Source organism: Zootermopsis nevadensis, unplaced genomic scaffold (genome assembly GCF_977971745.1).
Source record: "Zootermopsis nevadensis isolate Lab colony 2312 unplaced genomic scaffold, Znev_1.0 Znev_ptg000025l, whole genome shotgun sequence".
Lineage (NCBI taxonomy): Eukaryota > Metazoa > Arthropoda > Insecta > Blattodea > Termopsidae > Zootermopsis > Zootermopsis nevadensis.
Window position 1 is genome coordinate 13,047,564 of NW_028259157.1, and position 13,112 is coordinate 13,060,675.

At 43.0% G+C, this 13,112-nt stretch overlaps 1 protein-coding gene across 3 annotated transcripts in view; it reads right to left on the reverse strand.

Moving 5' to 3' along the window:
- Positions 1-13,112, reverse strand: part of LOC110836381 (ribonucleoprotein PTB-binding 1) — a 135,277-nt gene that overhangs the window by 83,572 nt on the left and 38,593 nt on the right. For 2 of the 3 annotated variants that reach the window (XM_087355863.1, XM_087355862.1), the window contains exon 1: positions 7,693-8,095. The exons of the other annotated variant lie outside the window; for it this stretch is intronic. In XM_087355863.1, the coding sequence (XP_087211989.1) occupies positions 7,693-7,935 (243 nt within the window). In that variant the 5' untranslated portion in view covers positions 7,936-8,095. Of the gene's footprint in view, positions 1-7,692; positions 8,096-13,112 lie in introns of those variants that run through there. 3 annotated transcript variants of the gene reach the window in all.

A 13,112-nucleotide genomic window follows, 5' to 3' on the forward strand; every position in this document is an offset into this window, starting at 1 on the left:
CCACACTGCATTGCCATTCAAAGTGCAATCATTCTAAATAAACCCATTTTAATGCTTAATAGATTTAATATGGGTCAAAGGTGACGTGTGCAAAACACGGCAAGCCACACCCTCACGACCTCTCACTTCTAGTTCCACAAAATTTAAAATCGTAGAAACACTTCAAAGAACATTCCGAAAAGCTAAGATCGAATTTCGTATTCAAGGGAATTAAGAACAAACAATGTTTCAATGCAACTTAGCAATGATGTCGGATAGATTAATGGAGGGTTGAAAGAGCATCCTTTAAAATGGCCGAGTATCTTCTGTAAAACTGACAGCAGCCCTAATATTATTATTATTATTATTTAGTGTTCTGTCTGACGACAGGTCCATATGAACAGGATCCTTCCATCCTTTTCTCGGACTGGGACCTGTTCATATACGTTCTTGGCAGATGATCCAGAAGTGGTTTGCCATTGCCTTCTTCTGTGTGTGAATGGAGTAATTGTTGGGATGCCACGGAGGAAAACTCCGTGTTGCCTAGACCACGGCCTTGCCCAACACAAGTTATAAATTCGGGCACCGCCGGGAATCGAACCCGAGACCCCAGGATTACAAGGCCAGCGTTCTAACCGCTGGACCACCTCATCTTATTATTATTTACTGTTCTGTCTGACGACAGGTCCATATGAACAGGATCCTTCCATCCTTTTCTCGGACTGGAACCTGTTCATATACGTTCTTGGCAGATGATCCAGAAGTGGTTTGCCATTGCCTTCTTCTGTGTGTGAATGGAGTAATTGTTGGGATGCCACGGAGGAAATCTCCGTGTTGCCTAGACCACGGCCTTGCCCAACACAAGTTATAAATTCGGGCACCGCCGGGAATCGAACTCGAGACCCCAGGATTACAAGGCCAGCGTTCTAACAGCTAGACCACCTCATCTTATTATTATTTAGTGTTCTGTCTGACGACAGGTCCATATGAACAGGATCCTTCCATCCTTTTCTCGGACTGGGACCTGTTCATATACGTTCTTGGCAGATGATCCAGAAGTGGTTTGCCATTGCCTTCTTCTGTGTGTGAATGGAGTAATTGTTGGGATGCCACGGAGGAAAACTCCGTGTTGCCTAGACCAAGGCCTTGCCCAACACAAGTTATAAATTCGAACCCGAGACCCCAGGATTACAAGGCCAGCGTTCTAACCGCTAGACCACCGTGGCTATAATCCTCATGTACAGTACAATATTTACGATACGATTTCGAAAAGGTTGTAAAAACTATGATTTCAGGTTCTCACGGCGTCAATTATAAAGACGTCTGTCTTCTGGGTTGTTGCGTCACGTAGTCTGGTGCGACGTTTCGGAGGTGCTTGCCCATATAATGAAGGCAGCAAACACCACTGAAACGTCGGTGGGAAATAGGATGGGAGGGTGTGGACGTGATTCATGTGACCTTGAAGCTTTAAACACAAACGATAACTATATGAATCTAATAATTCGATTTTTTATTATTCGATAATAATAATAATAATAATAATAATAAATAACTGCTGCACTACGTACCTCAGGGGCAAGGTTTGTTTCAGGCACAAATAAGTAAATCCCGTATAAAGTGGCAAATAGATTTAAAACATTCTCTGCATTTTTCCCCCACGAATCAGACAATTCTCAGAATGAAGAGCGATCACTCCCTAAACAGCGTGAACTAGTCGATCTCTTGTAAGTGGAAAGCGTAGTGTTTCCTTTGAGGTACGGAACGAACACTTAAATATTTATACGAGCTTCGGCTTCAAAGAGCTAAGAGATCACTGGCGGGCTCTTATAAACATGGTACTGCGACTTCAAATTTCATTAAAGGCGGATAATTCCTTGATAAGATGAGCCACACAAAGTTCCCTGGTCCCTCACGGCAGTACACCATTACCACACGCATCTGGGCTGCCCTGCCCCTCTCCTTTGTCACGAGCCGATCCCTGTCTTATTGTGTCGAAATCCCTTTTTACCACGATCCAAACCAATTAATCACGTTCGTTACTCTGAAGCTCGGCGATACAAGGCACGGGGTTAGCTTCGCCTCCGTTAACACAGCCCTCGCGGAACACTGCCAGGCAAACCACGCACCCCTTTCTTTGCCTACAATATGGAACAACACCACCGTACAGTCCGGAAACATCTTGGACTCGGGGCCTGTGGGCTACGATAATCGACAATTTCACTCATGACTTTTCGTTGGTCTTTCTCAGTCACAGAAACATTCCGAAATCACTGTCTGTCCTCAGTAAGTGCAGGTCGGACATTCTGTAGGAATTCACAATTCTGCCTCGGTCTTCTGAACCCGAACAGCAAACGTCTGTGTCTACCTACGAGTCTACAAGGCGTCACAACCCAGAACATCGACAGCTCCTGGCGCCGCAGATCCTCAGGATACAAACATTAACTCCAGTCGTGAGATTTCAGATGCTCATGGAGAGTATAAAGATGACAGAATTCTGGGATGCTGTAATTATCGCCCTAATGATGCCGGCAGTAAGCACCTCTGAAACGTCAGAAAACGTCTATCCCATAAGGCTGTCACTTTTCTTATTCTGCGACAACTGGACATGTAGACATGCGGCTCTTTGGTAATCTGAAGTTGGGTTTTCCGTTTGTGTGGCCTGTGGAGACGGGGGCTGGTTGTGTCACTGTAATGAACTGAAAGCAGGCCGTCGGTGTACACCCCTGGAGGGGAGGAGGAAGGGAGCAGAGAGGGGGAAATGAAAAAAAAAAACAGCAGTCACAACACCCGTTTGAGGGTTGAGGGACCTCTGGAATAAGGGGAAGATAAGGCTAGAGCAGAGTCTGTTTCTTTGAAATACGGAACCCTCTACGAAGCCAAGCTTCTCTCTCCACTCATGCATCTACCCATCTACCAATCCTCTGTATCCTACAGACAGATGCTACTCTTGTGTTCGGTTGAAAACCTACAGCAAAGTTTGTAAGGTAAACATCTGTCTGATGTATCTACTTTTCAGGATGGTTTAAGACAAGGACATGTTCGGAAAATTTTGCTTTAAAATACGTCATTACGAAGGTCCAAAGGAAAGAAAGAGAGGTCGGACCTGAACCGCACACATCAGCTTCTCGTCTGCTCATGTATTCGATGTTGTATAGAAAAGCACAGAAGCTCTATTAGGCGCTAGTAAGACGGCTTGATCGAGAAAATAAACACTCGGGAAGAAAGTACAGGTCCTCTTCACCAAATGCAGGACAAAATTACAACATCAAGATTACGAATGCTTAGAAAATGTGACAACGTCAAGATATTTGAATGACAGAAACAAATTAAAAGCACATTAAGCTGGGGACAGTTCAGAAATTCGTACATTAAAGTACAAGAGACTATCCTTCAGAAGGTTCGAGAAGAAAAACGATGCCCTCAGAAAAAAATATACTACGGCGATTAAGTCAAGGGGAGAGAGAATCAGCCCAGCATCAGGTGCAACTGCGATGACGGCAATAAACCTTCGAGTTTGGGAAAATGTGGGCAATTACATAAGCAACAATCAGCTGCTCAAAAAGGAATGTTCCCTACGCTGAAACACAAAATTAAAACTTGGTTCTTGACTCACACTGCCTCCGAAATCAAAAAATTGCAAGTTCTAATATGGCTACATTCTTTGTGACGCATCAGGCATGCAGAGTTGTACGCGAAGCCCACACTCGATTCTCATTCAACGAGAAACGTATTTTTTTTTTCTTTTTGAACGGCAATCGCCTGACCCTGAGCCCATCAGCCTTCAACTGATTTGTCTATTGGCACACATCAAAGTCTTCACGAACTGCGATATATCACCGTGGCTTTTATTCGTGTTATTGGGACAGCCGACTACTGGTTACACAGCACGAACAAACGAGTGTTTATTTTCGCTGTCATTATGTCTTCCGCCAACCTTCAGACTACTAAACCAAACCATATTTAAACTTCGCGAAGAATATCAATCCACAAAAACTACCTGTTTAGGAAGAACATACTGTCTCCATCTTCAGCCACAGACTCTACACGGCGCCAAAAACTGATATCAACATTACAATGTTTACAAAGGCCTGCAACGGACTTCGTAGATGAGTTACGGGCACACATTGACACCCTAAAATGCACTCAACTGCAGTTCTTGGACCGAGAACTTATCAAAGAGTAATACTGAACTATATTAAATTAATAATCTATTATCACCTAAGATGGTGTCAGTCATAAACTGCATGAAATGTCAGAAATAAGAAACGAGAGCACAAAACTGGCCTGCACCTGACATATTCTCAAAAGTGTCCCCCGAAACTTAATTTGCTAAGCTTACTGAACAAAAAAACAGCTGTCACCGGGAACAAAATCTCTTAGTTCAATAGTTCCAGTTATGGGAACCTCTCAGGAATCACAAACTATTAAAATTAGTCAATTCGCAAGGGAACACTAGACTAAATTACTCACGTTCAATGAAAGCCCTTACATGCAGCGTGAACCGAAACGTCCATTAACCGTAACTAAGCCATGAATAAATCGCGGCGCACAAACTGGCAACATAGTTACTGCTTGGTTTTAGTAAAGTTTCCGGTTCAACATTTTTAATACGCATCACGGTTTTGATTTACGAAACACGTGCGTCTGTCTACATAAAGGGAGTCTGCCTGTGAGAGATACAAAAGCTCCTTCATCGAAACTTCTTCAGCTCACAAAGCCGATCGTGTACGTCTGTGTATTTTACAGCCACCCCCTTTTTGACAGAAGACACGGGAACAGACGCGTATGTGGAAATTTATGTTATGCGTCTGGAGACACTAAGACTTTCTTAACCCACACAATACGAACAGTTGCTTCTGGTAAAACTCAAGAAATAAGTTCTGAAATATTGACCAGTATTAAAATGAACGCGCACAGCATAAATCATATAAATAATCATAAAACGCGCAACCTAAATGAAGGAAAGAATCTAACAGAGGAAGGCGAGAAGGAGATATTTCAGGTTCTCACGGCGACTATGTAGATGGCAGTCTTGTGGGTTGCTGTCTGGTAGACGTTTACCGACGTTTAGAGGTGCTTGCTACCTCCAACAACTTCTACCAGACCACACGACGCACAAACCAGAAGACAGCCATCTTTGTAATATTTTCTCTTCAAAGAACAAGAATGAGACGCGCAGCGGGGCCTTTGGTTGAATAACCCGGAGGGAGAAACGAAGGGTAACACTAGACCGGATTTACGAAAACCGGTTGTGGCCGAACGGGGTGCGAGGGAGGAGCCAAAAATACGGACGCAGCCTCGTAACTCCAGTCCACAACTTCCCACCATATCAGTGACATTTCGTGTTAAACACGACTGACAATTTCTCCGCATTTAGAATATCTTATGCTACCCAATATTATTCGTGCCTCGGACACAAACATGACACACTGCCATACTGCACTTTGGAAGAAAGGTTCTACAAACACACAAGACAGACAATCCATTTAGCAGGCTCCGGTCAATAATTCGCATCGACTCCGGGGTAGGTTTCCCTCTCAAACAACTTTACTCCGGTATTAACGCAAGTGCGGCTGTGAGGGATAGTGTAATGATACCTAATTAGAGGCACAATTTCATTACAAGACTGCACTTCATTTTCGTATCAGACGCGCTGACAGCTTTCCACTTATGTTCATTTTCCTTACCTCACAACCGACGCTCAGACAGAACGACACACGATCTCAAAATGCCTCATTCAACAACGAATATTTCTCTTCATGCGCTGATTTCTTAGATCAAAACGCAGGGCTGAAGTGAAAAAATGAATAGTTCAAACAAGTTGAGACTGTCGCCAATGTCTGAAGAGAGGGCGAGGCTTTCTTTCGAGCCCGCTGGCAACAAACTACAACACTGCACGGCGTCACAGCCCAGAAGTTCGCGATCGACACCCTAACCGCCTTGAGAACCTCCTCAGATCTCCACAGTCACAAGAAATTCACGAGGTAACATCTGATCACCTCCAACTGTTCACTTGAAGTCGCCAACAACCCCTGAACTGTAGAGCTCATTTGAACAGGAAAAACGATAAATAAATAGGCCACGATATTTTAGCCACTGAGAATAAAACTGTTTTACGCTGGACAACAGACACAACATCCATTTGGACTAGCCCGTCGTCCACAGATAACATCCACGAGCGAAACCCGCTAACTTTTCTTTTGAAAAACTGTACCACCCTGTAGAGATATAAACAGTTACTAATCTCACCAATGACTGAGTTTATTGAAGAAAATGAGTTTACAACTGGAAATAAAAATCACTTTTTAAAGAACTGCATCAAAGTTGTAATAAACTGTTCTCGTGTATAACTTTGTAGCCCGCGAGCCAATAAGAAGTGGTAATTGCGGCCCCAAGTTTGCAAGAGGTTTAGAAAACCTGGCCTAAACTCTATGCAGCCAAAATTTCGTAATAGATTTAAAGCATTTATTTTGGAGTTACTTTAATTTATTGATATGGGTACTCTAAATAGACTAGATTAGATTAGTACGCAGCCAAGTACGGTGCTCTACCAGTATTACCAGCAGGGGACTGACTGACGAAAACCAATCTACTGAGAAACAGTCAAACGCGGGACACCCGGGTCCGGTTGCAGAGGCGACGTGGTGCTTACCTATCGTGAAAGACGACTACACTTCATCAAAGTAAAAGTTTGTGTCGACTGTCCCAGCGTATATTTAAAACTAACGCGAACTGAAAAATATTCATGTAGTTCACAACTCCGTCAAAATCCAATTAAGCAATTGTCGTGATGACGGGAGTTTTGAAACACGACAACGTTACGAAAATTTGGTATCAAACAAATATTCAAAGTCTTTCACGATATACTTTACACACAAACCAATGGCCCATGCGCGCATGCGTAGAAATGGGAGTGGTTTTAATTACATAAGAACATACCCGGCTCCTCTGAAATGGAGTCGCAAACAGTTATTGCATCTCGCTCGTACAAAGAACGACATTCATTTGACTTTGTCACTAGACCATTGTATTTCAGGCCTCGCCGTCCAAACAATGCGATGTTCTTAACATTACAAAATGTATTAGACGAAGCTGGTACATAAACCAAACTGAAACAGTGATGCCACATCATTTTTACTAGGCCTCGAATTGCGCGTACATTCCCGGTCTAGGCATTGTTACGTGAATTATAAACGACGCTAACTGCGAACTCTAAATTTACACCAGGCTTTTTCTTAATTTAACGCCGAATGTCACGGACTATGAAAAATCCTTGTTTCCAGTTCAACTTGTTAACAAAGCAAAGTGCTGTATCGAGTTACACAAGTCTGTTAACCCCTAGCCACGTGTACCAACATATGAGTCATTAACCGTCGTCATTATCCTGGTAATCATTCTGTCAGGGTAAACCGCAATACGAAATGGTTCAATGTCAAGTTCGTGAATGGTTTCCCGTCCAACAAAATTCAAAATATCAACGTCCCGTGCACTCTCACATTGTAGCCACGCCTGTGAGCATTCGAAACGAAGGTCAACGTACGAACTCGTTGCAGGAAACCTGAGTTGATTCGTAACGTAGGACTGCCCTCAAGGTCACTTACAACAGCGAAAAGAGACATAAATTGCACGCGTTTTCATGGCCGACTTCAAACTTTCATTCGTCCACACATGATCAGGCCGTTAACACTTCCAGCAACAAATATGAACACTTACCTCTTCCGTTACGTCACGCGGCAAGTGTTTGATTTGAAGTTGCCGGCCACTGTGGAATTTTCGCTTCAATTCGTTCACCTTTTTCTTCGCAACTTCTTCTGGATCGTCATCCCAAAAACTGCCGGTTGATGCTGTGGCCAATACCTCTGCTGTCCAGAATTTACCTTGCTTCAGTAAGCTGGCATTGAAACAATCCAATGCTTGAGATGCTGAAGCAAACGTTTCGGTTGATCCCGCGGCCATTTTGAATTTTGAAAAGCCCGCTGGTATTTTCTAACAGCGCCTTATACAAGACTCACTTTCTAGAAAAACAAAAGAGGATGTATTACTGAAGACCCGTGCCGCTCCGAAGCAAAGTCTACCTACACGAACGAAGCGAGGCTATACACTGAGGATTCAGAGCGAGGGACGCGGGAAATGGCATGGCACGCCGGGTTGTGGCATGGCTACGGGTGGAGGGGGAAGGGGTGTCGAGCTGGAGGCAACCGAGGGCGATACGAGTACAGAGGAAATGCTGGCACAGCGCACAAACACACGACAGTTCCGAATTGTAACGAAAATACACGAATGCTCACGCGTGCGTACCCGAAGAGTACTTTCCTGTAAAATTAACACTTGCTTCAACAATTACAATGTTGCAGCATCGGCATTGCTGGGTTGAAAATCTTGGCAATGAAACTGTTCTGAATTGTGGCGCGCTATAGACTCTGAAGATGGAGACAAAATGTTCCTACGAAACTTGGGAGATGTGGGAAACGTAAGACGAAACCAGCGTGTCACGTGATCCCTTTAAAACAGTAACGCGAGTGACGAGGCATCACTTTAATGAAAACAAAGTTTTCAATAACTACAGAGGAGTGTCATGTCGACTGATAAACTGGGACGATGAACAGCTGTTAATAGGCAGTATGGGGGGGGACCCGCAGTTTAAACCAATTAATTTATCTGAAGAAACAGAAGAAAACTGTGTAAGAGCAACCATCATTACAACCTCAGCATAGTCAGAGGAGTTGCAACATCGTGTATCATTCACTCCTGGAGTAACGGGACCTGATACTGTGTTGTTGTCACTCTCACACACTTAAGGAGGGCGTTCATAGCAAACGGCTCGACATCTTAAGGTGGCTGTACCGTAAAAGAGAATAAAATCAGGACAATAACATGAGAAAAACCTCCATTGCTGGTGACGACAGTACCAATGACCACATGTTTATTCATTTGTAATGCCCTAGGAATTTTATGATTAGCGACTCTGTGGTAATAACTCCTCAGAGGAAACTGGAATATGAAATGATCGATCGAGTTTCCCGTGTCCTTGGACGTGCCAGAGACTTCTTAAGTTTCCTCCGTCACCGGTGTACAAAGGTTCAAACAAATTGTTCTTCCAAATATTGGTGTTTTGGCCATTAGTAAATGCACGAGTTCAAGCGAACTGTGTACGTGCTATCAACTTTCTGATGCCTTCAAGGCCGTGGAAACGAAGTGCATTCTTGCGCTACGCATACGGATCGAATTTTCAGAAGCGTTTTTATCTTAATGCAATGGTATTAGCTTAATTAAGATTATAGATTCACACCTGCACACAGCTACAAACACTGTGTGCCGTTCAAAACAACCTCAGAGGTTGTAGACGAGGCTGTTCTGGACTGTAACGTTTGGATGGAACATGCTGTCTCTACGTTCAGAGCTCAAGTCCTGAATTTACAGGCTGAGTTTTCAACTGGTCTTGAGTCTTCCGTCACCAAAACACTGTAATAGAGTAGCTTACTGTCAGGTGCAGTTTGTTTGGCTAAGCCAAGCCCGTACTCGATATCAGCACGTGATAGACTCCAGTCTCCATGTGCAGTATCAACAATTTTATCCACAGAATTCAGATAATATATTCTCCCCTTTCCATGCGCTTCTATTGGAGGCCATTATTAAAAATTAAAGATTAAAAATATAGGACCTATTCCAAATACATGTGATAGAAAGATGGATGTGAAAGGCATTTTCAATGTTATGAATAAAAATCATAACAAGTGTCTGCAATTCTGTAAGATGGCAGTACGTGAACATTCGACGATGTTACTGATCTGGGTTCTGACGCCGTGTAGACTCGCAGGTAGACACTAGCATTTCGGATAAACATGCCGTCTCTATCTTCAGGGCCGACGTCTACATTTTTTAAACGTTCGTAGGATCCAATTTTTAAATTAACAGCAAAGGAGACCGCTTCATGTGTAGCCTTGAAAAGAAAAGTTTGCTCACGAGACACATTTCATGGGAAAACGCAGGGTTACTGGTTATTAAACCAGATGATGCGTACAGTTACCACCAGGCTTTGAAGGATTAACCAGTTTTAAGAAAAGAAGAACGGGGCCATTCATTTTCAACTGCAATCCAACGCATGTTCGTACGATTCAACACTTAAAAACTCGCGCAGAATGTTTAAAAGCCAGCAAACCCTCGCTACAGAGGCATGTACCAGTAATTGGAATATTGGTATCGCAATACGAGGTACCAGGAAATGCTTGGACAATTATTGTAACACGCACGGATCACAGACCAACTGGTAATGGCGGCCTGTTTGTGAAAATTGGTATGGAATCATGAGGAAATTGCTTGTAAATCGATTACAGGGATCAAAATGAGGGGAAATTTAACACTAACGCCAGCGTGGAACGCTTTAATTAGTGCTTAATATGCAAACGTACTAGTCTGCATTGCGATTCGAAACGCAGAGGTTTCCGAAACAAGACACAAACTTCTTTCGCAAATGGCACGAAATTCAAAGTTGTTTGCAAGGAAAGTTAACAGAGGCGTCAGAGAGGCGATCTCAAAGCTTTGTGACGTCACTAAATGTCCCACTGTATGAATATATTCAACTGGAAATCAAGACAAATTTTTGTAATTTATCAGCGAAAGAAACTTCACGAAAAAGATATGACTGCTCTGATGAGTGCACTCCTAGACAAAACGACTACATACTTTTCGTTGACTCAGATTTTTAAGATACGGCCTACAAAACCGCTTAGGGTAATAAAACATTTGTTACCGGAGCAAACGTCATTAAATCAGCAAGATCTGTAAATGTTATTCAGAATTTATTAGAGCAGACGCTCAGACACAGTGACAGCCATTAATTTCATAGGTTGTTCCTTCTTTCGGGAACCAGACCAAAACATCCCGAACAGAAATAAATTTCATTCCCGGTTTATTCTGCAACCATTCTAACAGTCTGCGTTATGTATCGTTTAATGATGCAATGACTACTGAATAATTAATTGAAGAGAATGCGGACGGAAGCAACCGCCGGACTAATCCGGTGTTCCCCCATTAAACGTCGTCTCTCTCTCACCACTGTCTCCCGCTTTCTCGTCGTCTTCGTCTTCTAACGGTTAATGGAACTGCATCTAAAACGGACACCGGTTACGGTTGATAATCAGCTGGGACGCCACTGAAAGGCGCACCAGATGAGCCAGCAAGCGACTCGGAGAGGGGAATAATAATATGCACTTAGAAGTCTGTAGAAATAATCTGTGCTGATGGTATCAAAATGGCGATAAAGTTTTCTGAATCGAGTAGTGACCGGAAATGACACCTGGATCCATCTCTGCGAATAAGATTTTTTTAAAATAAGGAGGCAATGCATTGGGAAAAAACATACTCCCTCTTCCCCAAAAATTTTCATGTTAAACATTCAGCAGTTAACTGTTTCGTGTGACTGCACCGGTCCTACAATGGTTTAATTTCAAGACAGAAGAACAATATTTAGCAGTGTTCGACACAACGAAGACTGAAGCCTGAAATTCGGTCGAAACGCAGGGAACAGTTCCGCCATTGTCCCACGAAAATCTGAGTTCGCTGTAGTGGGGTGTAATTTTGACAGTTGCACTGAGACTGTGAAACATGGAACACGGGTACCAACCCAGCATATACTCTAGGACTGGGGAAAACCACGGAAAATCTGTACCTTACGAATGCATTCTACACAACATTTACAAATTCAGTTCTTATCTCATATAAAACATCGCGTCTCCTTACCACGCCAATTGTTAATGCTGTTTAGGAAAATAACCGCTGATTATTCCGATAATTACACGGACCCATAAACAAGCTACATTCTGTGAGAAAAATTCAGAGTTACTGATTGCCAAAGTAGGCGGTACATATAATTACCATTTACATTCAAGGAACTATTAAAGTTCAAATTTTAATCAGGTCCTACTGATACGCGCTACGGCAATGCCGTGCTACGTCGGCAACTTCTCCGACAACTTCGTAAAGCGGGCCAGCATATGCAGACACTTAAGGCGTTTGTATGAAAAACCGAAGTCGCCATATTCTGATACTCAATACTCTCACACACTGCGAGGACCGCAAACGGCGTTGTTTGCAAAAATTGTCAAAACAGGTATCTCTACAGTCACGTGAACAGCCCTTTACAAGGGCGGGATGATGCTACAGTGAACAGGGCCGCGAAACTCGTTACCATTTTGTTCAATTTCCGATACAATAAAATGTTATTGGATCATAAATAATATATCTATTTTTAGCATTCAACTTAAAAATTTGACTTTGCATTTACTCAGCTGTCACCGACAAGTTGTTGGCCCAAGCCATTCAGCTGTACGCAGACCCCATAAATAAAGGTGCAAGGCTCGTGACGTCATTACGAGTAATAGCAACCGTAGCCACCTCAAGCCAATCCTTGCGCGCCCTCGAAATCGAATTCCAAACAGCCATCTTATTAATGCCCTCCGATTTACAATTTCGTCTACAAAGTAGGCTCTGTCCATCACTTTTCCAAACCAGCGTTATAACATCGTCTCCATGTTTCCCCTGGCCAGAGCTGTCAGTCCAGGTGAGTGAAGATGCGTGATTTAACCTCCTGATGTATTTTTCTCCGTCACTCCTCGAAGCATCTGCTTTAAGCACAACATTATCTCAGATCGTCCTTTAGAACGCTTTCAACCTCTGTTTTTGTCTTCAGAAATATCATGTTTCTCAAACGTTGGCGTACAACTCAGGAGGTCGAATTGCAATGAAGTCTTCTAGGGCCAGTGAGAGTGGATTTAGTATCCAAAGTGTCGGAGACTGTCTCTGCAATCAATCACGAAGACGACTTCCTTGTATTCAGTCGCCGTGGAATCTACACCTCTACACGAAGGTTAGGTTATTAAATACAATGACTCGAGTGGACGAAGCCGTCCAATAATCTCAAATAAATAAGAACATTTATTTCCTAAGCTTATCCGCCTCCATCGTCATCATTCTCGGAGATGGTTTACGAAACGTCGGACAACTGTCCACACCTGACGCGGCTTATTGCCCGAGAAAATTTTATCGAGCGATTATTTTCTTAAGTTGCATTAACCAATTAATCTTTGTAGTTGAGATAAGTATGTTTAATCTTACCAAGAACTGGCTGTTTAAAT